The 26,347-nt window shown below is 51.5% G+C and overlaps 1 protein-coding gene across 5 annotated transcripts in view; it reads right to left on the bottom strand.

Moving 5' to 3' along the window:
* NACC2 (NACC family member 2) overlaps window positions 1-26,347 on the bottom strand; it is a 56,131-nt gene that overhangs the window by 14,902 nt on the left and 14,882 nt on the right. Inside the window, exons 2-4 of one of the 5 annotated variants that reach the window (XM_061476920.1) lie at window positions 9,142-9,270; window positions 7,814-8,014; window positions 5,507-6,430 (exon numbers count right to left, since the gene is read on the bottom strand). In XM_061476920.1, coding sequence (XP_061332904.1) covers window positions 5,507-6,368 — 862 coding nt within the window. In that variant the 5' untranslated portion in view covers window positions 6,369-6,430; window positions 7,814-8,014; window positions 9,142-9,270. Of the gene's footprint in view, window positions 1-5,506; window positions 6,431-7,292; window positions 7,315-7,813; window positions 8,129-9,141; window positions 9,271-13,042; window positions 13,093-26,347 lie in introns of those variants that run through there. The other 4 variants (XM_061476922.1, XM_061476921.1, XM_061476923.1 and 1 more) reach the window with 4 other exon arrangements.

Here is a 26,347-nt window from a genome sequence, read left to right as displayed (position 1 = left end):
CCAAACACTGCTATATTTTATCCATCTCAAACTTACATGGATGCTGCAGCTGGCGACAACTGGTCCAGAATGGGAAACATCCTGGGGTTTCTGGCTGAAGAAGCAGCTTGGAGGAAAGCTGGAGTCACGGGTGCTTCATGGCTCCAAGCTTTGCGTGACGCTACGGGCACATGTCTTCCTTGTCCCTAAAATATACTGTCCAGCTCAGAGGTCCATTACACCTTCTTGCTGAGCCCACAGTGCTTTTGGTGATGCCGGGACAGCTGCATCAGAGATGCTGAGCCCACACAGCTCCTGGTGACCCTCATCAGTGATGGGCAACAAGCTGCTTGGGCGACTGCCTGGGGTCTGGCAGTGCTGGGAATTGCTGGCCATACACTTGGGGTCAGTATTCACTTATTTCCTTGCAACCCAAACAGCAGCGTTTCAAAATTATTCCTGAATCCCCAAGCCCCACCAGCCTGGGTTCTCCTCTTGACCATTTACTGCAGATAAACTACAACATACTCCTGTGGGTAGCAAACAGCTACTTCTGGTTTAGGAATGAGATTCTGAGATACAGAAAGATCAGAGCCATCGACCCTCACCCAAAAGTTAACATTTACAGAGCCTCAGCATGAAACCACAAATCATGAGCCCTGGTCCAACAGAATGGCTCCAAAACCATCACCTGCTCCACTGCCAACCACTACATACGCAATCACAGGGATAATTCTCCCTGCTCTCTACATGGCAAGAAGTTTCTTTTCACATAGCTACACTTTACAAACATTTTTATCCCATTAGCCTATTTTCCACTGGCAGTGGGACTAGCCCAAAAATAGCATCCCAGCTACGGCGCCGGCATCGCCAGCATCAGCCTGCGTATGTAAACCTGTACCACAGAGGACACACGCACGCACTGCGGGACAGGGAGATGATATAGTCCCAACTGGGATAGTTTACGTTTTACAATTAGTACATTTATAACAACGGGCTGGAATGGAGAGATTTGATTTGTGACCTATTTATACAGGGAGGTAATCTGGAATTAGTATAGGAAAAATATCACTGGTTTATAAATACCCCTATCTTGCCTTCGCTTCAAATCTCAGCCAGGAGTGAAACATCTGCCAGCCCAAAATTAAACATCTGTGTTTTACGGGGAGGAAACTGGGACTGGAGGTTTAATGCCAAAAAAGGCCAGAGGCTGCATGGCCCCGGTGTGGGGCTTGGCTGCCTCCGGCTGCTCAGCATCACCGGTCCCCGTGCCGGGACGGGCGATGCTGGCGCTGGCGGGCTCCCATCAGCACACAGCGGTGCCTCCAGCAGCAGGGCTGTGTGAAAAGCAACAAAAAGCCAAAGGGAAATCTTACAGTAACCTTCCAGAACCTAAAGGGGCTGAGATCTAAAGAAATCTGGGGAGAAGCTCTTCCCTGGGAGGGTGCTGAGGCACTGGCACAGGGTGCCCAGAGAAGCTGTGGCTGCCACATCCCTGGCAGTGCTCAAGGCCAGGTTGGACACAGGGGCTTGGAGCAAGCTGCTCTAGTGGAAGGTGTCCCTGCCCGGGGGGTTGGATGAGCTTTAAGGTCCTTTCCAACCCAAGCAGGTCACTGCTCCTGCAGTTAGAATCAGCTACTTTATTTCAGCTGTAATTATCCGGCGTCACGAGCTGTGATTTACAGCGCTGCAGCGTGTCATTCCTAGGCTTGGGCCGGGATGCTGCACAAGCTGTGCCGGAGCTGCTCATTATGGATTCTGGGTTGTTTCTTGCCCTCTTTCCTTACTGTCAGGAATCAAGAGGCCAGGAGAGAAAACTATTCTCTCAGCTAATTACCACAACTATTCTATAATGGCTATTTTAGATGAATTTTTAATGAGGCGTGCTCCTGTCAGTTCGGGATTTCATAACTTTCAAGTCCAGCCTTTACATTCCAGCCATTTGCTGCATAAAGTTCTTCCCTCTCCCCTGCAAACCGGCGCAGGAGGGGCAGGGAAGGAGGACGGACCCTGGTGCAACTTTGCTTGTGCCTGTCAAAACTGAATTAACTGCATCTGCTGAGCAGAGCTGACTGACAAGAACGAGGTTCAGTGCAGAGAAACGCCGAGCATCTGCAAGTCCTGCTGAAACCCACTTCAGATCAGGCCCACAACGCTGTAATTAACCAGGATAAAAATACTTTGCCTTTGTTTAATGTTTTCTGGAGTTGTGCATTCCTCAAATCAGATGCTAGAAACCTCATTAAGTCTCACCCGTGTCCTCAAGGCCCACATGTTCTCCACAACCAGACCTAGTTAGAGAATAAGGAGCCATTTTACCGCAATGCTCCCAGCTTGCCACAGCAGCAGGCAGGCAAGGGGATGGCAGTGGTGACACTGAGGCCACCAAACATGGCCAGAAGCTGGTGGGCGCTGAGGTACCTTCCCCACATCCCCCTGCAAGCTGCCACCCTGTCCACCAACACCTAAACCTAACACTCCTATCGGCCTGTGCTTAACACTGGGTTTATTCTCTTGTCTGCTGCTCTGCTTCTCCTTTCACAGGTCCAGCTCTTGTCCTGATCCATCACACCAGTGCCAGCGCTGCAGGAGGCACACTGCTTAACAAGACCTCCTCCTCACTCCCTCTTCTGCCACCAAACGCTTGGCTAAGGGGAAGATGCGCTTCTCGTCTCTCTCATCCTGGCTTTGGAGATTCAGCACGGCTCTGACTATAAAAAGGGGTGAACAAGGCAAGCGAAGAGCATCAGGCACCAGCATCCCAGCCACACACTCACCGGGATCAGCTCAGTCAGCGCTTCAGCTGGGAATGAGAAACTGGAGAAAAAGGAGGAAAAAAACCCAACAAAAAGCCTCTGAAATGCAGGGCTTCATCTGCTCTGCTCTTCTTTGGCTTTGTTTTTGTTTTTACAAACGGGGCTCTTGGAAACCTTGGCAATCACTATTTTAAAGGGCTCCCCCCTCCCCCAGGCCTTTGTAAGGCTGTCAGGATCTACATGCCAGGAGCAGGATTAGCTGGCTTCTCTCTTCCATCTTATGGTTTTATTATTCTGCACCTTTTGAGGGTACAGTTTATCCCGAGCAATTAAAACACAGTTAGCTCGACAAGTCCAAACCATCATGGAATAGCTTAGGTTTTATTGTTTTTAATCTCTTTTTTCTGTGTGCCCTCTTTTCCAGGAAGCCTGCTACTATAGCTGACTTATTTAAAACAAGAAACTCCCCTGGACCATCCTGGGGTGGAAGAGGTATTTTAGCACAAATGTGGTGTATCACAGCTTAACAGTGCGGCCGGGCAGTGCCACGCTTCCAACCTGCCTCCTCCCTGTGTGACCCCTACCTCGGCATCCTGATGTGGTTCAAGTCTTCTCCCTACAGAAACCAAGCAGGAAAAATCAGTGCCTGGCGCTGGCACCTCCAGCAACACTCGAGAAAGCTTCTCCTATGTTCACTTTTCCAGCTGGGATGATCCCGCACCACAAGCGTTAGGCACAGCAATAGCTGCTGCTGCGCTGGCCCGGTCCTGCCCTCGCCTTCGGAATTCAGTTTGTTCTGTTACTGCATGAACTGGCCCCGTGACAGGGAAGGGAAAAAATGTGTCCAAGGGTATAATCCCACTGCTGTGAGGAACAACGCTGCGAGCCCCGGTGCTGAAGGCAAAGCCGCGTTACTTCACTGCGTGCTCCACGGCACAGGGGAAGCGCACAGCAAAACAGAAACAAAACCAGCGTGGGGGAAACCAGCCTGATTTCTGTTTGGGCTGGCTCCAACAGCAGCCAGGGCCCTGCTCCTGTCAGGGGGGAGACCATGGGCCTTGTCCCCAACCCTGGTCCCACTCCTCCTCACCCACCTGGTACCAACCGCTGGGACTTGAAGCACGGCAGAGAGAGCACACAGGCTTCTGAGGCTCTTTTTCTACAACTGCCTCATCCATTTGTCTCAGCAGATATTTCTGATATTAAAATAGTAACACTGCTACCAGTCTGCTTCCCTCCTTTTGCACGTGGCTTGCTAAAAATGCTTGGAAAATACTGGTTATCTGCTTGATCCCCAGCAGGTGAGATGCCAAGGGGATGCTGGGCTCCTGCTCTTTGGGACGGGGTGGGACATTGAGTGGGGTGAACCTGTTTTCAGTCCTAGGGAAAGCCTGGCTTTAGGTAACAGAAAAGGCCATACTTGTCAAATGGTCTCCCTTGCTCAGGAATAAACTGAAGCATCTTTAGGGAAACAGACTCCAGCAGCTCTCCGAAACAGAGTGAAATCACTGCAAAATCAGCCCAGCACTTCCAGCGCAGAACTGTAATGGGGAAAGCAGCTCCAGGTGAGAGGATGCTCCATGTGGCCAGCGCCAGCAGGAAGATGTCCCTCCCTGGGAATCACCCCTGGATCAAAGCTGCTGCCACAAGCACCTGCAGCTCTGACAAGGAGGCCACTGTGCCGAGGCTGAGTCTCCACGTGGGATGCTGTGAGCTGCCTCCGTGCGGGATGCAGGCACGCCAGCGACCTGACTCGGCATCTGTGGTCCTGACCCCCCAGTTCCAGACCCCAGCCTTCCCCTGCTCCTCAGCAGGGTCTGAGCCTTGCCAGATGCCCAAGGAAGCCTCCTCCTACATGGGAAGCGAGAGGGAAGGGGCCTCTTGCCCCTGTGCCACCCTGGGGCTGAGCCAGTAGCTCCCGGCTGAGCACTACCAAAGCGAAGCCACCTCCTCTAAGGCATGTCCAGGGACTCTCACTACCATCTCTTAACCACAGTTTCTGGAAGGGCAAGAGAGGGGTTTTGTTTCATTCTGGGCATGGTGTTTCTAATGGGGAGCTAAAATAATATCAAGACCCCCCCCAACTGCTTTTCCCTTTTCGACAGTGATGTGCGGGTCAAGGCTGGCAAAGGAAAGGGGGGGTCACTTCAAACAGCGGGGATAAAAATCCTTCCTTCGCTCTTTTTGCAGGTATTCCTAATGAACAACGTGCATGGAGATGATTTATTTGCTGTTTTCTCCCTGCCTCCAAATGTCCTGTGCTCGTCACTTTACAAAAAATCTGTTCTGAAAAGCCAGTGCAGAGGGAACATTCACCTTGCTGAAGACTAACTCCCAGGCTGACCTCCTAACCCCTGCTGGGCAAGGGCTGACACTTCCCATCCCACGGATGACCACCCCTCTCAATGACCCACAGCCGGTGACCCAGTCATCACCATGGGATGGGTGTCACCACCGCATGGCTCATGTAGCCACCAGGCACCTTGTCAGCAGCCTCAGCCAACAAGGGCTAAACCCACCGTGGCAGATGATACAAAGAGCCTGGGACGTAGCCCATGAGTGATGGCACGGGGTAACCTGCCCATGCCACACCTGGACACCAGCCCCAAGCCCACCACGTGCATCACTTTCTGCACAGTGCTACACAAATAAACAAAGCCCCAGAGATAAAAGCCTGATGAACAAGCCCAAAACGACCCACAGTGGCTGAAGAAGAACCAAGCAACCACTGCAGGCGAGCAGAAAACCCAAGAAGAGAGATGGTCCGTTACCAGAGTAGCCTCCTGAGGACTTGATGTACATCTGCCCGTACTGCTCCTCCACCATGGTGTCGTACGCCTCGTCGTCCTCCTCATCCTCCTCGTTGTGGTAGGAGGTGGGGCTGTCAGTGGTGGGAATGCTGCTGGCGCCGGGGCTCGTCCGCTCCCCCTGCGAGTACTGCACCTGCTGCACGTTGGGGATGAGGGTGGCCAGGTTGGGCATCCCATAGTAGGAGACGCGGGAGAGCTTCAGGGGGCCCGTGTTGGTGCCACCGCCAGCCCCATCGCGGGCACCAGGCTCCAGAGGCCGCTTGCCGGGCAGGCCGGGCAGGGCGGCCGCCTGCAGCTCGAGGTTCTCGTGCTTGACACGCGTGAGGAGCGGGATGGGCATGGAAGGGGACATGACGTAGGGCGCCGAGGCCGACTGCAGCTGGTTGCAGGGGCTCTGCGGCTCCGAGCTGGGGTCTTCGATCATGGTGGTCTGAGAGTCACAGTGGGGAGAGCTGACCTTGAACATCAAGTCCGTCCCTTTCTCCACGATGTGCTGGATCTGCAGGAAGCCCGCCGTGTACATCACCACCAGCTGCTCGCTCGCCGCCATGGTCAGCTTCCCGGTGTAGCAGAAGGAGAGGATCTGCTGGAAGCAAGCGGGGGGCACGGTACCCGGCAGCTCGAAGGCGTTCTTGCTGTTCCCACTGAACAAGTCTCGGAAGTAGAGGCTGCTGGCGGCCAGGACCGCCCGGTGAGCCTTGAAGGCTTGGCCCTTCACCACGATGGAGACATCGCAGTACAGCCCCAGCAGCCGCTGCTCGTTCAGGCAGCCCAGAACGGTGTTCCCAAAGTTGGGAATCTCTATGTGCAACATCTGCGACATGGCTCAGGATCGGCTGGAGCTCCTCAGACATTCAATGCAGGAATATCCAAAGTAGGGCACATCTGAAAAAAGGGAGAAGGCAGGGAAAGAGGCAGAGCGTTTTTAGACAGTTCACCAAAGCAGGCAGGAGCAGAGGAACCCATCTCACCCCACATCAAAGGCTCAAAGCGAAGCCCCAGAAGCTGGGGCGGAAAAGCAATCGCTCATAGAAATTACTGATCAATGTTTTCAGACAGCGTTGGAAATGCCATTGGTGGATGGCAAAGGAGATCCCAAAAACACCAGCATTTTCTTTGAGTTGTGGTCTGTTTAAATAAGCACCACTGATTTATTCCCCGGGGGGGGGTTACTTTATGCAGGAAAACCTGAACAGCAAAGGCAGAGGAGCGAGCAGTAAAGCAAACCTAAGACAGTGAAGACAGACCTCGGGCAGCGTTATATAAGAAACACAACAACCAGCAGCTATGTTGAAACTACAGAAAAGATATTTATAAAACAATGTGCCATTCTGCCTGAAATAAATGCAGGATTCTGCCCGAGCGACAGCTCCCAGGGAAAAGCACTTTGAAAAGCAATCTTGCCATTTGCACCAGAAAGAGGAAGCATTTCAACAGTTAAACCCCTTCTCAACAGATTTATCCTCCAACAAAACGAGGCTTATCTCCAAATTAAGCCAGATATTTGAGCCCCAATAAAACAAACCAACGTGCCGCAGCGAGGCGAGCTGTCTTCTGATTTTCCTCCCCTAAATCCAAAGTGGGGCTGGGGGAGCCCCAGCTCAGCCCCTCCTGCAGCCAGAGCCCGCCGGCCCCCAGCCCAGTGCCCCGGTACCGAGGACCCTCCCAGCAACCTCCCATGAAAGAGGCTCGGGACGATGGCTCCGGCTCCGCATCCCACCGCGGCCACCCCTGGGGCCGGCGGTACCTTTCGGCCGTGGGGATAATTCCTCCTTTCACTGACCAAATGAAGCCTTGCCTTCGGGCACAAACCCCACGCAGGCAGCACCGGGTGCAGCCCGTGCACCGAAACTCCAGCAAAGCAAATCACTGCGGATTCACTGACACGAGCCGGAGCCCGAACCTCCCCGTCCCCCCTCCCCGGGCTCCATGCAAGAGTCCAGGAGATTTAAAACCCCATTTGCCTTCAATACTAGTGAAGAAAAACTACGGTTAACTAGTCCTGAAAGCTCGTAAGAAGAATATAAAGAAAAAAAGAAGTTTAGCTGAGAAAGATTCCCCAGGAGAAAAAAAATCCATGAAAAGAAAATAATAACCCACAAAGAGCCGCTCTGTTCCCATTGCTGGGAGGAAAAAAACAGTCCTATCTGTAAGGCCACGGGGTAACAGGAAGAAAAGGGAAGGGACTCGGAGCCAATTTAATTGTATCTGCATGGTCAAAAACCCCTCCCGAGCGAGCGAGGAAGTTCCCGGTGCCCTCGAACGTACCTTCCGCAGCGCCCGTCCGCGTCCCTCCGGGTCGCCCACCGCACGCTGCGGCTCAGGGCAGGCACCGAACCCCACCAACTCTGGGATCAAACCCTGGGTTTGTATCTGCTGTAGCTCAAGCTTTTACCAAGTCAAATCTCCCCGGCAGCGCACAGCATCTAAATGAATAGGCCGGATGCAGATTAACATTCAGGCTGCTCTCTGCAATGAATAGAGCCCTTTGATTAGGGACCTGAAGTAAATGCCAGTTTCAAACCGAAGCTTTAAAAACAGAGAAATATCAGTGCCAGAGGAATGCTCTCAGTGTTGGTACAAGACAGACTTTTGATGAGTCACTGCAATGCAAACAAAGATGGCAGAAATACTGTACTGTATGCTGATGAAATGCTTAGTGGTGCCACGGCAACTGAGACAGGTTTTAAATTTATAGTGCAGTTTTGCATATGAATTACGCTGTAAACTGCCTCCTCTGCCATCTAGTACATCCAGAGTGTCAAAGCATTTAAACTATTCCAAACAGTCTGCAGAGCTGGCACTGCTGCTGGTTAACTCCTGCGGCCGGAGGAAGGCACAGGGAGGGGGCTGTGAGCATCCCCCTGCATCCCCTGTATCCCCTCCCCGCATCCCCTCAGCATCCCCCTGCATCCCACAGCAGGGGCTCCCCAAAACCACCCTGCCCAAAAGGACAGCTTTGGGAATGCCCAAATCTGCCCCAAATAAAGGTGCTTCTTGGGCAGCCACAGTCCTGATTCCTGCCCCCCCCCCCTTCCAGTCGTCCCTCACACCCCCCCCCCCATACAAGAAAGCCTTTCAAATGCAGGAAAAATGTTTACCCCTTGGGGAAAGCTTCTTTCAGTCTGTGGCTGAATCCACTAAAAGCAAATCCATTTGCTTAAGTAATGAAATCCCAGTCACATTGTCTCCTGGATTCAGATTTTAAATTACCTTCGCATTTATTGAGCATGTTTGGTGCTTTTTTCTGGGAAAGAGGGTGGGGCCTCCCTTTGCTTACTTCTCTCTTGCCCAGAGCCTTTTGATTCCTGCTACTGGTCTCAGATTTGTTTCAATTGCTCTGCTCAGGTGGTTAAAACGCAGGAGATTAGAGGTGAAGCATCCTCAGAGGAGGGTAACTGCAGGGATGCTCTGGTGCGACCCTTCCCTGCTGATCCCTGCTGCCGCCTCCGCATCCACCACCCAAATAGATGTTTGGTGCATTAAGTTCAACTCCACAGCAGCAAACTGCTGCTGCTGCCGAGCGCTCGGGGCTGGCTGCCTCCCCCTGCTCCTCCAGCAAATGGCACTAACATCTGCTCTGCATCCCACAGCACCTGCAGCCTCCCAAGAGGATCTTCAGGACCTTCACGTGTCGGGAGCGCCCAAAGGGTTCATCCAAACCCTGGGTCAGGTCAATGGGAGCTCTGTCTCGTGTGCAGGAGGAGAAGGACCAAGGTGACATCCTGCAAGGAGGTCAGAGGTGACACAATGACAGCCAAGCCCGAGAGCCCAAGACCTGTTCCAGCCATGACACTGCCCATCTGCACTGGAGAAGGAAAGGAGCCTGCCCTGGCCAGCACGGATCCACCCTGTATCTGTGAAAATCACTTTAAGGAAACAGAACTTCACCACTCAGGCACCTGAGCATCCCTGGTGATGGCACATCATGGGTGCAGAATGATCTTCTCTTTTCTTCCAGCAAGAGCTCCCTTAAAGCTGGAAGAGAGACCAGGGAGGCACTGGACTGGACCCCCCTGGAGCCTCTCATAACCCCTGCCTCGGAGAAACCTGGCAGGGCAGGACCAGCCAAGGACAGCTTGGTAGCACAGACAAACCGGCTTAAAATAGATATCAATTATTCATGTTGCTTCGAATTTGCTCTGTAAACAAGCCAGGCATGCCAGGAGGAACCCGTGTCTCTCCAAACCCACCAAAATCATGCTGCTTCAGGGTATGTTTAAGCCAGTGAGAAGCGCCACAGTGCCCCAGCCTAGCAAATCACTGCCTAGATTTTATGTAAAACCTCCTACGAGACACTGGAGTTTGAACCAAGAGGCTCCACAAAACTGAGTCCTCCTGAGGTGCCCCTTCCCCTGCACTGCAGCCTGGCCTGACCATCCTGAAGGGATCCCACCCCCAAAATCCCATCACTCCAGCTCCTGGTGGTCTCAGCTCTGATTCCAGCAGGCTTTGTAGCTGCTGGTCACAAAGCAGCCAAGCAATGGTCTAAACCTCTAGTTTTCCCAGAGAAAAAAGGCCCTGAAATGTGCCCAAGGGAAACGGTGAAAAGCTGTGTTTGGTCTAGAAAGAGCACTGAGGAACAAGAGCAAAGCCAATACCAGCAAGCTGAAAAGCCCAAACCACTTCAATATGGTCTTGGCCAGGACCTCTGCGTTATTTCCTCCTCCCTTCTCTACCTCTGCCTCTGTAGGACCAGAATATACAAAAAACCCAATCTAAAACCCCAACAAATCAATGCCCCCCCCCCAAAAAAAATACAAGAAATAAAAGCAGACCTGAAAGCCAAGCAGAACCTGCTCACCCCCAGACCTCCCACCCCCGAACCCAACAGCAGCAAAACATTCCTGTGACCAGATAGCGAATGCAATAATGCCTGATAATGTCTCATTTAAAATCTCCTCTATTAAATAGGATTTATTTCTTTTTAATAGAGCACCGAGCGGCTTTTGAATGGTTTGGAATGGCTTCAGTCCATCTGACACGGGGAGAGCTGTGCTGCAGGCAAATGACCTTAGCCATTACAGATGTAAACTGTATTTTACAGTCTCATCTCCCAAGCTGAGCTGTGCCCTGGGGTGCAGGAGCACCATCACAACCCTAAAAAGTCCCTTTTGGGCTGCCATGTCCTCCAGGTGACAATCATCCCATGGACCTCCTATTAAATGGGAAAACTTGGGACAAAACAGGATTAAAACCAGCCAAGCCCCCCTCCCACCCCTAGTATTGAAGGTACCTGACCCTTCAAGCAAGACATCGTTCTGTTTTCCGATTGCAGCCTCTTTCCCTATCCCTTGGATAGGGCAGGACAACCTATACATGTCTGCATGGTTTTTGTAAAGTCATAGCCTCTGTCACAGGAGGTTCATCAAAAATGCAGCCGTTATTTGAGACAACTTCCATGAGAGTTGGAGAATTCCCAGTTTCTGCATTCACGCGCTTTGGGAAGGGGAGGGGAAAAAAAAAGGCAGGTTTGCTCTTTCCTAAACTATTTTCCTGCCCCGAGGTCGGGGCAAGGCGACAACAAAGGAAAAAGCATCGACCTAGAGTAAGATGCTGGCATCAGAGCCACCCCCCAGGAGTGATCACAAATAATCACATAATGGATTTAAATGGGCTTTTCTCTTAGCCAATGTACAGAGACTTCACACACACACACACACACACACACCCAAAACCACCCCCAAACCCAAGGTCCCTGCAGGAAGGTGCGCTGGGCAGGGACAAAGGCAGCAGGACCCTCCAGGGATGGGAGACAAAAGGGGCCGAGGGCTTTCACCCCCACCCAGCCAAACCCCTCAAAAGAAAAGAGCTGAAAAGTCCTGCCCTTGAAGGCCCCAAAGGGTCAAAGGAAACTTCCCTTTCTTCTGTAAATGAGGAGAGAGGGAGAAAATCCCCCCCCCCCCTTGGCTTTGAGGCTGCCAGGGGGATGTCACCCACCCAGGGGCTCCCCAGAGCCACCCGCTGTCCCCAGACCCACACCACGCACCCAGCTTTTCGGGGGTGCCCCCCCCCCCCTTTTTGTAATGAGAAGGAAACGCACTTTTTACATAAGCCCCAATTAAACTAGGCACGAGCTAACTGCAAAACTCGGAGGCAAAGTACCATTCCCCAAGCATGGAGCTGCTGCAACGCTGTCAGCGAGAGAAAGAGTTAAATAAAGTCAAATAAAACACATTTCAGGTCTGCTTTGGCCATATTCCACCACCACCCCTTCCATGCAGATCACTGTATCAGGCAACAGAGGAGCAAAGCAGACAAGTCCATACACCCCCCCCACACACCCCAAAACCAAGCCTTCCCTTTGGCCCCGTTGGGGTTTGGAGGGGGGAGAAAACACAGGAGGGGATGGGAGAGGGGCTGGGGAATGACTGCGAAACGCCGGGAACGCCGGCACTGCTGAATGCCCGTCTTTGGCAGGGGAAAGCAAACAAGGTTAAGTTTGGGAAGCGAATGGCAGCACCAGCGAGACTCCTCTCCCCTTCTGCAGCATTTGCCCCTGCAGCTCCCAGGTATTTATGTCTGAAATGCTGCAAGTGGCAAGCAGCGCGAACCGTCCCTATTTTTAGTGTAGCAGCCGGGGGCAATGGGTGAGAGAAGGCGATTTCTGCCCTATTAAAGAGAGCAGGAACTGGATCTGCAAATATTAACCGAGTAGCCCACAAGCAGCGCGCACGCAGCAGACATGCGGCACGGGGCTCCGCTTGCTTCCGAACCCTGAAAGTTCGCACAGAAAGTACAGACCCGCAGGCACGGGCAGGGAATGAAGGAGGGGGGAGATGGAAAAGTGAACGAAATGAACGGTGATGCTGCAGCCCCGCGGGATGCGGTGCTGGGGTCATCCCCAGGGAGCCCGGCACTGGTGGCACTGGTCCCCCAGGCTCCGTGCTGCTGCAAGGTGAGTCACCGGCCGGCTGGCCACTCCAGCGCCGCTCGAGGTCACCCCCCCGGCAGGCTGCTGCCTCCGAACAGTGCCGTCAGGCAGCCAGGGCGAAGCGTGTTATTGCCATTATTATTTAATTAAGTTTGGGGTTTCTTTCCCTCCCTTCTCTATCGCTGGTTTTCAGAGCTCTCAAAGCAAGGAAAGCAAAAATAGAAAATGCAACATTTTCATTTCTTTTCCACATCGCTGTAAGGATAAAAGGGAAGGGAGAGACATGGAGAAAAGAAGGGAAAATACAGTTACCCTGCAGGATTTCATTGCTTGCTATGTAATAAAAACTCAAGACCCCGACTAAGTTACAGCCACCAGAAAGCACAGAGCACCCCATCACCTTCCGCAACGCCTGCACTGCCTGCATCCCATCCAAACGCTAATCCACATCCGTAACACATCAAAAAGACAAGTGCCATGCTGAATGGTATTCTCCTCACTCCCCGTACACAACGGCAGAGCTAGCAATATATATATAACATGCATGACTCAGTTCTACCACTACGGAAGAGAAAGCCTTAAAATAAAGTAAATATCTTAAAAGGTCAATTAAAAAAGCTTACAAAACATCAGACGCTGCTTCTTGCTAGAGCTCATTACCTAGTATGGTGGAGCTGCCTGTGTGTTTTTTTCTTGTGCAAGTTAGTCTGTGAGTCAGCATTAACACACATGAGAACATCAGGAATACTGCCTAGTTCTGATGCAATGGAGGGTGGAAAAAAAAAGAAGAAGAAGAAATCGCGCTCCGTTTGGACAGGAGCCTGTAATTCAATTGCCTTTACTTTTCAATTACTGCATAGCCTACCCTGACCAGCCTGCAGAGGGGAAGGAAACTTTGCTTACATCTCTGTCTTCAAATTAATGACTTTTACTTTTGGCTGCAGCTTATTCTCCCTGCTTTAAGGAAAAAGGAGGTATGACAGAATTAACCCTTCCCAAGCCCCGGGATCGCCGTGTTTCCATTGGGATTTCAGCACTGGGAAACAATATTGCCCAAAAGTCCTGGCGAAGGAAGAGATTTATTCATTAAACTTTTAATACTCTATAAAGTAAAGCTCCAGTTGCATCGGAGCCTGATCCTTAATGGAAGTATAAGCCTGCAGAAAAGGCAAGTTAGAGACTGCAGACATTTAACTCTGTGCTTCTAGGTCCAGAGAAGCGAGGAAGAGATTGCATGGAATGCTTCTCAAAACTGAGGTTTCCGATCATGCACCAAAACCCCCAGAGAAACCTAAAATCAGTGATGTGAGGGGGTCACCCCAGCCTGACGCCCACTTTCCCCAGCAGAACGGGGGCAAATCAGGAGACCTGCATTTTCCATACATTGCATTCATTGCTTGCACTTCAGCAAACAAGTCTCTGTCCCCCTCCCAATTTCCTGAAAGGAAAACTCCCTCCGGACCCATCTCCTGCTCCCAGATCCCAGCATTGAGCCTGGAAGGTACCAGAGACTCAACACCGACTTCCCATTCGATTTCTCTGCTCTTACAACAAAAACATTCACTGGGTGAAACAAATTTTGCCCAAAGCTTCCAAATGCAATGGCCTAAACCACCCCCAGACAAGGCTGCAGCCCAGAATATTGCATTATATAACTACTATAAGGTAGATTAGATATGGTCAATATAGATAGATAGATAGATATAGATATATATACCCTGCCCATGGCAGGGGGGTTGGAACTTGATGATCTTCACGTCCTTTCCAACCCTAACTATTCTATGATTCTATAGGGTCAAGTACATCCCCCAGAGCCAACGCTAACATCTTACAAGTCGTGTGCTGCTGTGCCACAGCCAAACGGGCAACATTAAGAGTAGATACAAGCACTGTAAAATTATGATTTTAATTAAAAAGCATAAATATAGAACCCCCTGCCACTAGAGACCGGTCACTTCTGCAGCTTCACACGGGTCTGCCTCAAACCACTGTTGAGCCTGGTGGGATTTTTTGCCTTAAGCATGTGGGATACTTGCATACAGATGAATGGAGTTTTAAAGGAAAAAACCCAAGCAGCAACTTCTGGGCCAAGTTCTTGTGTGCCAAACTTTTCAACTGCCACAGCACAGCTCGACAGTGTTTCAAAAGAATTTCAGCACTGTTTTGAATACTGCTGACAATCTTCCTCATCCAAATTTGTAATTTAAATACCTCCAATCTCAAAAGCACGCTCCCCGGGGCATGCTGCCTTCTCCCTCCCCGCCGCCCACCCTCCCCAAGCCCCATTCGGCACAAAACCCGCTGCTTCCCCTCCCTGGCTGGTTCCCCCCCAGCCCCATCTCCTGCAGCCCCCCAGCATCACCCCGCAGCATCCTGCAGGGACCCCACTGCTGCTTCTTCAGATTACCCATGGGTGAAACCGCTGCTTGCAGCGCAGTGCCCCAGGACACCGCAACCTTCCTCCTTTATGACACTGGTTTAAAGCCATTTACTAGTTTAGAGATAAACCCATCCCACCTAGGTTGCCCACGCTCCCACGGCAAGAAAGAGTTAATCCAAGGAGCCCACTTCCCAACCCTCTGCTATCCAGCAGATAAGATGTTCCTTCAAATGCCTTCAGATGTGCCAATAAACCCCCAAATAATTCTCTGACAATGAATCTAATTGGCAAGGAATGGCAAAATTAATTTCTTGGGGTCTGTGTGATGTTACAGCAGCAGCTCCATTCCGGCAGGAGCGTGTTTAAGATTCCCTCCCAGTGCTGCAAAGCACCTTGAAAGGTCGACGAGTGCTTTCATATTCTCAGCTCCATCTACAACACTGCAGCAGATGAAACGGATTGACCTAGACAAGAACTGAAACAGTCTCTGTGAAATAATCCATCAACACCCTTCGCCAGCCGCAGCCGCCTTTGTCATGGGCACGCTTGGAAATGGCACCTACCTACTGCAGCTGACGCGGGGCTCGATGGGGCTTAAATCACAGCCCCGCTCTCTTGGGATGTAACCGAACCCGGCATCGAGCGCTGCAGAGCCGGCACACAACATAAACCAGCTCCATATTAAAGTGTGTGCAAAGCCTGTGCCCATTACCCAACTCATTAAAGACAGTGATACTTTGTAACATACTCTAATCTTTAATATTCATAGCTTGCTTCATTTGCATATCATGCCATAAATAGTCGAAGCAGAGGTAAAACACAAAGCGCTCTACTTGCATTTCTAATTATGCCTAAAATCAAATGTAAATCACAACACATCCAAGACACAGAAAATATTAAATTTGCTGTCTCTCAGTTAAAAATCTTCAAGGAAAAAAAAAAAACAACAACAAAGAAAACCCTAAACCCAAGCAACACGCACAAACCCAGTCGTTCTTCAGAAGAACACCAAAGGGGCCTGCAGCAGGGATGACACTGTTTGAAGAGGGGACCTCACACATCCCAGCCCTGGCGATGGAACCCAGCAGCAGCCCTGGCCACGACCCACTGCCCAGGCCACTGCTCATCTCCCCAAACCCTTTACATTTACCACCCAGCCGTGCTGCAGCTGCTCATTTAACCTTGGTTTCTGAAGAAACAACAGGAGCCCCTTCCTCCGGGCCAGCCGGGAAAGCTGATCTCCACTCAAGGAGGGAAAGTTGAAGAATCAGCTTGAATGTGAACTTCTGCTCCAGCACTGCGCTGGTTGGAGGGTGGTGCTTCGGCATCGCCAGGGCAGGAGGGAAGGAGTTCCTGGGGCTGGAAGCTGCTAAATGCCAAAGTTGGATGATTAAAGAGGTGTCTTGGGGTGCCTGCGCTCAGCACCTCCATGTCCGGAGGGACACAGATGCTTCCTAAGCTCACAATGTACCAAACCCATGCTGAAATAGCACGGGGCGGTCTCTGCTCTGCTCTTTCCTGAAACATGGAGAAACCCTCGGAGCTGGGAGCTGCCCTGTGGTGCTCCTGCATCTACTGCAGCACCCACCATCAGTTCCATGGGAAAGGCCCAAGAGCCCCTTCAGCTGCTGCTTGGAAATGGAAAGGTTTTGTGTCATGGAGCCCAGTGCCCTCCAGACATATCCCGGATATTATCCCTGCAGCAAATTCACCTGCCTCTTCCGGAAAGAGGACTGGGAACTGGGCGGTGGCATGGATGGCTTGTGGGACTCCAGCCCGCAGCCACCACAATGCTGGAGGGCTGGATCCTACAACAGCTCTTACTGACTTCTAAGGAAAAGCAGAGGATGAGGAGCCAGGCTGTGCCGGGAGGGGGAGCAGGGATGAGGCCTGGGGTTCTCACCTGTACAACCCAATTCACTGCACTTCCCCCAGCTCACAGAGGCATCACGAGACTTAATAACTGGTAAAGCAACTGGATACCCTCGTATGAAAGTGTTATTAGAACATTACTGCCAATGGCATCAATAATTTCCCTTTAACAACTTTGCTTCTGCATCAGGCACCAGGGTCCTCTTGATTTTATGGAAGTCCCTCACCACCAACACGTGAAAATGCACATTTTGAGTTCGAGAGAGCTGGCAGAGGCACGGTGTGAGCTTGCACCCACACGCTGCTTGTGCAAGGAGGGTTCCTCATTGTCATGACCCGCAGGACCTGCTGCAATCCCAACCCAACCGCAGCCTTGCTGCCACAATCCTGCATGTCCCCTCCCCACACCTCTCCTTGCCCGCTGCACCGATCCAGCACTGCTGCTCCCAGGAAGCTCAAAACCTTCCTGCCCTTCATCCATCTCCCTGCTCCTCCTCTTCGTCTCCCGAGAAGCTGCTCACAGCAGAGAGGCGCAGCATCTGCGGTCCTCACACTAAAGTTTTACAGGCTTATGCCCACAGATTTAATTAAAATCAAATGAACTAAATTGTGCAGAAACAGGACAAAGCTGGCACGTTTGGGGAAGCTGAGGCGCCCTTGCCCAGCCGAGGAACGCGGAGCGAGCTGGCATCATTCCCCGCTTACCTTCCCTTTACCGCTGGGGCTCCAGCTGCGTAAACCCACTACGTCTTAATGAAAGGCTTTTGTGGGTGGCTGTCCCCAGGGAAAAACGCATTTTGAAGTCACTTGAACCGAGACTGACTTTGAAGAAAGAGCCAGGAGGACATCGCCGAAGGGAGCCGGGCACAAGCAGTCGCTCCGGCTCCAGCCATAGCCTCTCCCTCATGAGATTTTTCCTGCTTTAAAAAGGGCTTTAAGAGACTCCTGAGAATGAAAAACTAAACCATAAAAATCATGGCCAAGTCACCGGGTCTCCAAAGCCCCCAGTCCCATCAGCAAAACGGGTCCAGGGACTCACGTGAGGGTGTCCCCCCCGCCATGCTCTAGCCCTACCTGGCACCACAGCTCATCCTGCCCCTCTCCAGACGTGTGTCTGACTCTACAACACTGCACCAGTCCTGGAAAGGAGCTCCAAGGCCTTTTCCACACTATCAACTTCCAATGAATTCCAGGGGCATCGTTAAATTTAACCCCAAAGGTGAGCGCTCGCCCCGTCCCAGCCCGCACCGAGGGAGAAGTGAAAGCGAGCTGCTCGCAGCCTGCAGAGTCTTCTTGCTGTTCATATGTACCCTGGCATCTTGCCCGGACCTATTTTTAAGCCCATTTACTAGAAATCCCACAAATTAAAGGAAATACGGATAATGTTGTAAGAATCCTTTGGGCCAAATAAAAGCTACACATCATTTTCCTTGTGCATCAGGGTAAGATCCTTAACCACAAACCCCAGATTTCCCCAAAGCTCTTTTGCAACAGCGAGAGAATCTTGTTTTGTAAAAAGTTGCTTTGATTCACTCCTGGATTAGCGGGAGCGCACAGGCACCGCTGCCTCCCGGCCAGACCCCGAGAGGCGGCTGCTTTATAAAACACAAAGGTGTGAGGAGCACACAGATAAATTAAGCAGCTCCAGCTCTGGACTGGTGGCTGTTAATGACAGCAAAGCGTGCAGAAAGTGCTCTGAGAAACCCTGAGTAATGACAAGAAATCATCTTGTTTTGACACTCCATCAAATAAGGAGACCCCCAAACCCATTTCACTGTCCTCATGCCAAAGCCTGACCCGCTCCAGGCAGGGCACTCACTACAGACCTGCTTCTCCATCATCTCCAGTCCCCCTTCCCACCCGCATCCCAGTGCCACGGCCGGGCTGGGGGTGCTGCCCCCCTGCCACCCACCTGCACCCCAGGATGGGGACAGGGTGATGCCAACTCCAGCTGAGCATCGCACGAGCCACGGTGACAGGTCTCGACAGCATCACCACGCGGATTATATGTGAAATGGTGATTTTATGCTCCTTATCTGTGTATTTATATACAGAGATACAGCGGGGTCCCTCATGGGGTGAGCATGAGGGAAGGGTAATGTAAGAAGATTTGGAAATCTCCATCCTGGGCAAATAGTGCCGGTGGCTGGAGGGAGAAACCCCCCATTGGGTGCCAGCCCCCCATTTCCCACGGGAACCCCTTGCCTGCTACCACAGCACATGGCAAAGGGGTGAGTGGCTCTGATGGCCCTGCCCTGCTGGAGGAAGCTGCTCCCTTCCCTTCCACCCCTTGCCCACACTGGTTAGGTAACGGAGCATCCCACTGCAGCATCTTCTGCACTGGAGCTGTCGGGAAGGACAAGGAGAGCCCGTGTTTTATACAGCATCCGCAATTTTAACTATGCAGAGACTCCACCACGTTAAATCAACTCCAGTAACAGCTCTTGTATTTTGGGAGGATTAAAGAGAAACGAGCAACCAGACACATGTGCCAATAAAACCTGTAAGATAAGCAGAAACAGACCCAAAACACAACGGTAAAAGCAGCATTTGTGGTTAGTCCTCGCGGGGAGGGGATGAGGAGAAGGTGCTTCCTTTCCAACAGTGAGAAAGCAAAGCAAAGCAATCATCATTAAACCTGACTCTCCCTTCACTCTTGTTCATCCCCAGCACTCACTTAAAATGTCTCCCTCGCCAACATCTCAGCTTCCTTGTAAAAGGAAAAATAATTATGCAGAGGAATAACCACTTCAGTGCTACAAACACCCGATCTAACGGTTAAACACGCAACTTCGGGAACTTTTCCAAGATTTATATGTTTTGCATGGAAAGCAAATGTGTTTTTTTTCCTGCCTGGGAAAATATTTAAGTGCTAATTTTACGAAGCCAATTCCATTTATTCCTGGTTTATGCTGCTGTTCGGATGGAAGCTAATTAGCCATTTAACCAGCAGCGTGGGGATGCAGTGCCGGGCGATGCCGCACGCCCCCCACGCGGCTGTGCGGGCACGTGGCCCCAGGGACCCTACCCAGAAATGGGTTTCCTCTGGGGCACAGGGTGGCAGGAGTGGCTGAAGGGTGATGCTGAGGCCACCCTTCCCCAAAGACCCCAGTGCAGAAGTGCCCAGGAGACAGCCTGAGGTTTCCTCCGTCCCCACCAGCCGCAGTTCATCACCACCGCACTTTGACACAGCACAAGTCGTTCCTACAGGGATGCTCTCAGAAACAGCAACACTGCATCTGCATTCTCCTGCACGTCGGCCTTTCTACTGGCTTCACTCCGTGCAGGCTGAAACTCCTCCTTGCCCTCCCAGCTTAGAGCAGCTTCCACCTCCATCAGTTCTGGATGGGGCCTGGGCTGAGGCCTTGGTGGGGAGCAGCCCTGCCACCGGTGTAAGACCAGGGACCAGCAGCCTTCCCCAACGAGATGGCATTATGTCAGTGAGACAGGATGTGACCATCACAGTATGGACTAGCTAAGGGGGCCTACAAGAAACCTGGAGAAGGGCTTTGGACAAGGGCCTGTAGGGACAGGACAAAGGGAATGGCTTTAACCTGCCAGAGGGGAGACTGAGCTGAGCTCTTAGGCAGAAGCTCTTCCCTGTGAGGGTGCTGAGGCGCTGGCACAGGGTGCCCAGAGAAGCTGTGGCTGCCCCATCCCTGGCAGTGCTCAAGGCCAGGTTGGACACAGGGCTTGGAGCAAGCTGCTCGAGTGGAAGCAGTCCCTGCCCGTGGCAGGGGTTGGAGCTGGATGAGCTTTAAGGTCCCTTCCAACCCAAACCATTCCATGACTCTATGACTCACTGCACCAATATCACTGAACATAAACCAACCGTGTTTCTCAGTCCGTGCTCTCTTTTCACCTGCATCAGTACCTTCCACGGATGCATTTCATAGGTGCATGCAATACATCTCTCTCCTTTTCTTATTGCCTGCCAGTGCAGATAAAGAGCAGGAGAAAGAGCTTCTACATCAGAGCTGGGACCTGCCTCCCCCAAGGTCCCTGCCCTTGGAGCAGGGATGGTTCGTGCACCAGCAGCCTTTCCCTCCCTTGCACAACCACCCTTTTCCCGTTTCCCATGAACTGGGAATGACAAACATCCCTGTTCTCCCAGGGAACCCTGAGCCTGGGAGTTACTTCTGCTTTCTACGAGGGGTTTGTCCTGGCCTGCCCCACAGCAACAGCCACCCTTCATCAACCAAGAGATGATAAAACCGAGGTCAGCGCAGCTTCAAGTCTCAATTGCTTGCTCAGACACCTGCAGCCTTTCCACCCCCGACACAAGGTCCTTCAGCTCCCTGCAGCAAGTGATTTGCCTCTGTTTTCCCAGTTACTTGTGTGGTTTTGACAATCTCTCTGGCCAGTTAAACCAGAACCATGGCGATTGCGAAACCCAGGAAGCTTGCTGCAACGCTCCGCAACACTCGCACGGCCATTAGCCAAAACCTCACACAAATAAGCTCTTTTTCTCTGCCACACCGTTCGAACCACCAAGCATTAACCCATTTTCTCAGGAGCCAACATCTGCTGCAATAACTCCCTCATCTTGGAGCAGGCAAGGAAAAAAAGACACTGCAGTACCTCTGGTCTGTGGTAAGGAAAATTGTCCCTCTGCAGGTTCCAGCTGATCCCAGCTGCGCAAAGGGCTCCTTCCACAGGCCTGCTCCCCATAGTTTATTACCTGGTCAGGAAAACCAAGGGGGTTGAAGCTTTCCTTGCAGCACTGATACGCTTCAGAGGTGGTGCTTCCCCAGGGAAGCCCACAGCAGAGGTGATGGTGAAGGAGCCTGGGGCTTCAGGCAGGAACGTGCACCCCTGAACCCGGCTGTTGTGGGGTCTGAAATCCTTGGAGCTATAGGCATTGCATCCTATAGCTGTAGAAATAAATCACAGCACAAGCAGCTCCCGGGTGATGACTGGTAAGGATAAAGAACCCTCTGGGCAATAAAGCAACCATTCCCATTTCCTAACCCTGCATTTACATGGCTTTTCTTCCTGGGAAGATGTCAACACATAGCAAAAACTATGCTTCAGGACTTGCCTTAGGAAGCGGTTACCACGTCCAGATAAACTGAGGCAGAGCACGATAACGTAACCAACACCACAGAGCAAACCAGCGCTCGCAGGCAGCGAGGCAACAATCACGCTGATCCCTTCCCTTATTTCAGATTAAAATAGCAGCTCCGCTCCGGTGCTATTTGTTATAACTCCTTCACTCCCTCTCCTCCGTCCCTGCTTTCTCCCCCATCCTGAAAACCCAATAAAATGAAATAAAAAGCTTCCTTTTGGGAACATGGCGGTAATAATACTGCTACCATCTGTTGATAAGTCCGAGGACCTGCACGGGGAGGAAGGAGGCTGCAGAGCTGAAAGGGAGTCAAGTGTTTGCCTGGTTTTATTGAGAACTGAAACCCAGCTTTCATTCTCCAGTAAATGGGAGACTATTCTGAATCACCTCTTGAATTCTTTAATGCTGCTCCTGGGAGCACTGAAGGTAAATATGTTAATGTGACTTCAATCACGGCGCACGGTGAAAAAGAGAGGCACACTGTATTAGTTTAGGGTACCGAGTCTGAAAACTATTCATGCATTCCTGCATATTTTATACTCAGCAAATAAAGTTCCAAGGTTCTATAAAGAGGCTGCAAAATTATTCGGAGTAAGCAATAATGAGGTGTGCATTATATAAGGCTGGTACTAATGGTAATCTATTATTAAAATTTAAGAGTTCTATAGCAGCCAAAGAGTCCTACAGCAGTTTGTCTTCTCTGCAAAGGGAAAGCAGCACCTGAAGATGGAGGCTGGCGAGACAGTGGGTTCCACATGTGGTGCCTGGGCTGTACCCAGGTCCTTGGGGGAATCTCCCTGATGTTCCCCTACTTAACTCTTCCACAGAGTATTCCCTCTGCTGCCAGGAGCAGGCTCGTGCAGCCGCCTGGGCACGGTCATGAGTCCCAGCAGCTTCGTATTCCCAGGGTGCTCAGTTCTCCACCTGATGTTTCAGCGTAATGGATCTCCCACGGTGCATTAGGTGGTAAAAAATTAACAGAGTTTCAAGTTTGTACATCTTAGTGATCCTCGGGGCTACCCTGAGCCTTGATTTCTGCTGCTGATACCCCACTTCGGCTGCAAGGAGGACAGGAACCAGTAAGACCCAGCGTGCTTTGCCTACTTGTGTTTATGCTCTTGCCCTACCACCTCCAGGACCCCCACAAAAGCAGCATCACGACATCCAGGCTGGATACATGGATCATGTCGGTGTTCAAACACATCAAGGAAAGAGTGCAGCATCACGTCCAAGCGACGCTCAGCAAGCTCAAGCCAAACTGGGGTGAGCTGGTCCTGCTCTGCCCCTCTCCCAGTCCCACTCCTTCCTGGGGTCGGATGCTTCCCTGGAGACAAGCCACTTGCCCCAACAGGGAACGCCAGGCACTGCAGGACCCATCCCAGTGAGTGGTGGGGATAAAGGACATACCATCATCATCTAGTGCAACAGCACCTCTCAGCACTGCTGTGAGAGAAACAAACAGCAAAAAGCCCCCAGAGGTTGGCTCATTTTCCTCCTTCCTACGTCTTTTGGTGAGAAGCAAACGGAGTCTCTGGGGGCTGTAAATCTGTATGTGACAAACCCAAAGAGAAACAGGCACACCAGCGAGGGACCGGGCGCTGCAGCAACACTGGGCATCTCCATGTTTAACCTGTTACAGCTTCATCTCGCAGGGCTCATGGACCTCCACCACACATCAGGAACATGGCGGCCTCACCACATCACCGGCCCCTCGGAGGAAATACCCCCCTCTGGCTGTGCATGAAATGCAAAATGACATTTTAGCTGCATTCCAGAGCAAACAGCTACCACGCAGGCAAGCTCTTCAGTGAGTTTAGATCCCAAAGGCAGTGCTCTGCCCAAACCCAAGGATAACGAAGCATAATAATTTCAGGAGAAACAAACTTAGTCTGAGACCTTTCTGCACTGAAAAGGATCTTCAACAGTGACGTGCTCTTTACTCTCCAGGCTGGACGGGGCACTGGGAGCAAACCGAAGCAGATGGGATGGAGGGGGAACAGAGCACGTCGGCATTTGCTGGGTGTTTGTGGCATCCACCCGCCCCGTGTGCCCCCTCTTTGCTGTACCATCACCTACCTGGGCCGAAGGAGTTAACAGCTCTTCTGGGACAGTGTAACAGGAGCCGGGAGTTAGTCATCTAGGCATGTCCGGATCGGTATGAACCGGGAGCTGGCGTATGAATGAAGTTGCCTTGGAGATGCAGCCAAAACCAATGACCAGATATTAACTTTTCACAACAGGCTGCCAAGGGAGGCAGAACACGTGAAACCAGCAGGACAACAGCCTCCAGCAGAGGTGGGAGCATCCGGATACAACCCGAGGGAGCCCTGAGCCCCCTCAGAAGTAAAACCCTGCCTGTCTTTGATCAAGAGACGGGAGAAATTTCCTCTCACAAAGCCAAGCAGGTCAAGGGCTCGCAATGAACCCTACTCTTGGACCTCTTGAAGTGGGTAAATGATGCCCAGATGCAAGCTGCTGCCTTCCCCTGGGCTAATTTTAAAGATGATATTAAAGATACCAACAGCCAGCTCCTTCCTTCTGTCTGGGACCAGCTTCAGTAGCAGAAAACCAGCTATGGGCACCTTACACAACATAGCCAAAAGGAGCTGTCACTAAACAAAACCAGTAACAAGTAATTCAAAGGCTGGGCTGGTGAAGGAGTAGATGTCAGCAAACCTCCCCCTGCCTAACCCTGGCACTCCATCTCCACTTCCAAAGGCAGTTTTGGAGGTAGCTAAGCAGGAAGGAGAGGCTGCGCTGGTCATCTGCTGGGCTCCACCGCTGGCACCCAGCGTGACCAGGAGGAAACTCAGCTCCAAGCAGAGGTTTCTCCGTCTCAGCTCAGAGGCAGGCAGCTTCCCATGGGCATTCCTCCCACCCTGATGAAGGTGGTCACCCTGCTCAGCTCACACATGGAATGGCTCACAGGGGAGGGGGGGATGCAGGAGAGCCGCGTTCCCCCCATCAGGGCTGCACTGGACGTGAACGCCAGCCCATGAGCGGGCTGCAGGACATCACAGAGCTGAGCAGCACTCACCGTCTCCCTTGTCAGAAGAGCACGGGATGAAAGGGACATATTTCTATTAGAGCCTGAGATGCTGCAAGCTCCGTTCCATCCGCACGCCAGCCCCTTGGCATTTTTTCCCAGAAGGAAAAACAGAAGATGCTTTCCATAAGCAGACGATTTCAGCAGCTAATTTTACCATCACTTATGGTCGACTTTATGACTAAGATTTCATGCTGACTATATTAATCCTGTCAAATTTCAGAGTGAGAGAGAAATGATACTGTATATTTTATGGCTGCAATAACTTCTAAGCCATTAGACATGCATGCTGACATGAAAGTAATCAAATTGATTTTTTTCCCTATTACAATGAAGAACTTTGTATGAGCAAACAGTCTTTCTGGCACAGGAAGGAGACCCCAAGCAGCCTGAGCTCACCGAGGAAAATGAGGAAATCACCATGAGCCATTGTTCAGAAATGCAGGTATTCAGCTTACTCACATGCTATTGACACCAAAGCTGAAGGGAACATGTTAGACATCAAGCAACCGACAAAAGCCAGTTTGAGGGATGACTGGAGGTTCTTAACAGCTATAGTACAGGTGCCAGATGAAGGGCTTAAGCCCTGTGTGCATGTGTGCGGATGCCGAGGCTGCAGTAAATGAGAACACCCATGTGCCAGGAGGTCAGCTGAGAAAACCAGCTTTGTTTTGAGCCCAGCCTCTGCTTTGTATCTCTGCAGAAAGCACAGAGAAAGAGCATTTAAAATGGTTGTTTAAATGTAAATAGGCTTTTAATGATAAATGCCAATGTTTTGTTGGGTTCTTTTAAGCCTAACTCCTATCTACACTCGAATCTAAGAAACACTTCTTTGACATACAGCAGTAGCTAAAATTTCATTTAAAAACCTTTAAACTGACCTTTAAAAACCTTTAATCTCATTCTGTGTAGAGTCCTAGAGAAAATCAGGTCAAAGCGAACCCCATGATGGGCAGGCAAGTCACAGGGCAGAGATAACAGACCGGGTGTCCCCTGCCGTGTGTGGGGACCCGGTGCCAGGGCACCCTCAGCACGGCTGCTGCCTGCGCAGGCAGGGGCAAAGCCAGGCCAGGGCAGGGGCTCTGCAAGCCAGGCCTGGCTCGGGAGGGGTGAACGTGTCTGCACACCTCCAAGGTGCCAAGGCCAGTGAGAACCTGTCCTCTTGCTCTGATGTGCGAGCGCTTGTCGGGGGTGAGAGGACAAGCTCGGCGGGGATCAACAGCCTGAAAGGCAGGACACCCAGGAGCAGTTAAGTGCAGGTAACGCACACAGTATAACAGCCATACGTGCATCCGAGAGGCGCAGTCACGTCCTCCACAGCCAACAGAACTGAAGATTTTCCTTTCATTTTCAACATGGATCTCATACCTTTTTGTACAACATTGGTCTCAATCACTAAGTAACATCAGATCATTCAAACCAAGCACCTTCCACATAAATGTGCTAAACCTGTCTAATAGCTCCCACGAAGATGGGTGAGGGGGGGTGTGTACGGATAACTTCTTTGGGCTAGCAAGGAGACAGCAGATTTAACATGCGTTTAGTTGTAAATCAAAACGCTA

The sequence above is a fragment of the Pezoporus flaviventris genome, unplaced genomic scaffold, assembly GCF_033815535.1.
Source record: "Pezoporus flaviventris isolate CSIRO_AGI_PZ_B2104156 unplaced genomic scaffold, CSIRO_AGI_Pfla_v1 ptg000097l, whole genome shotgun sequence".
NCBI lineage: Eukaryota > Metazoa > Chordata > Aves > Psittaciformes > Psittacidae > Pezoporus > Pezoporus flaviventris.
This window is presented reverse-complemented; position numbering and strand designations above follow the sequence as displayed.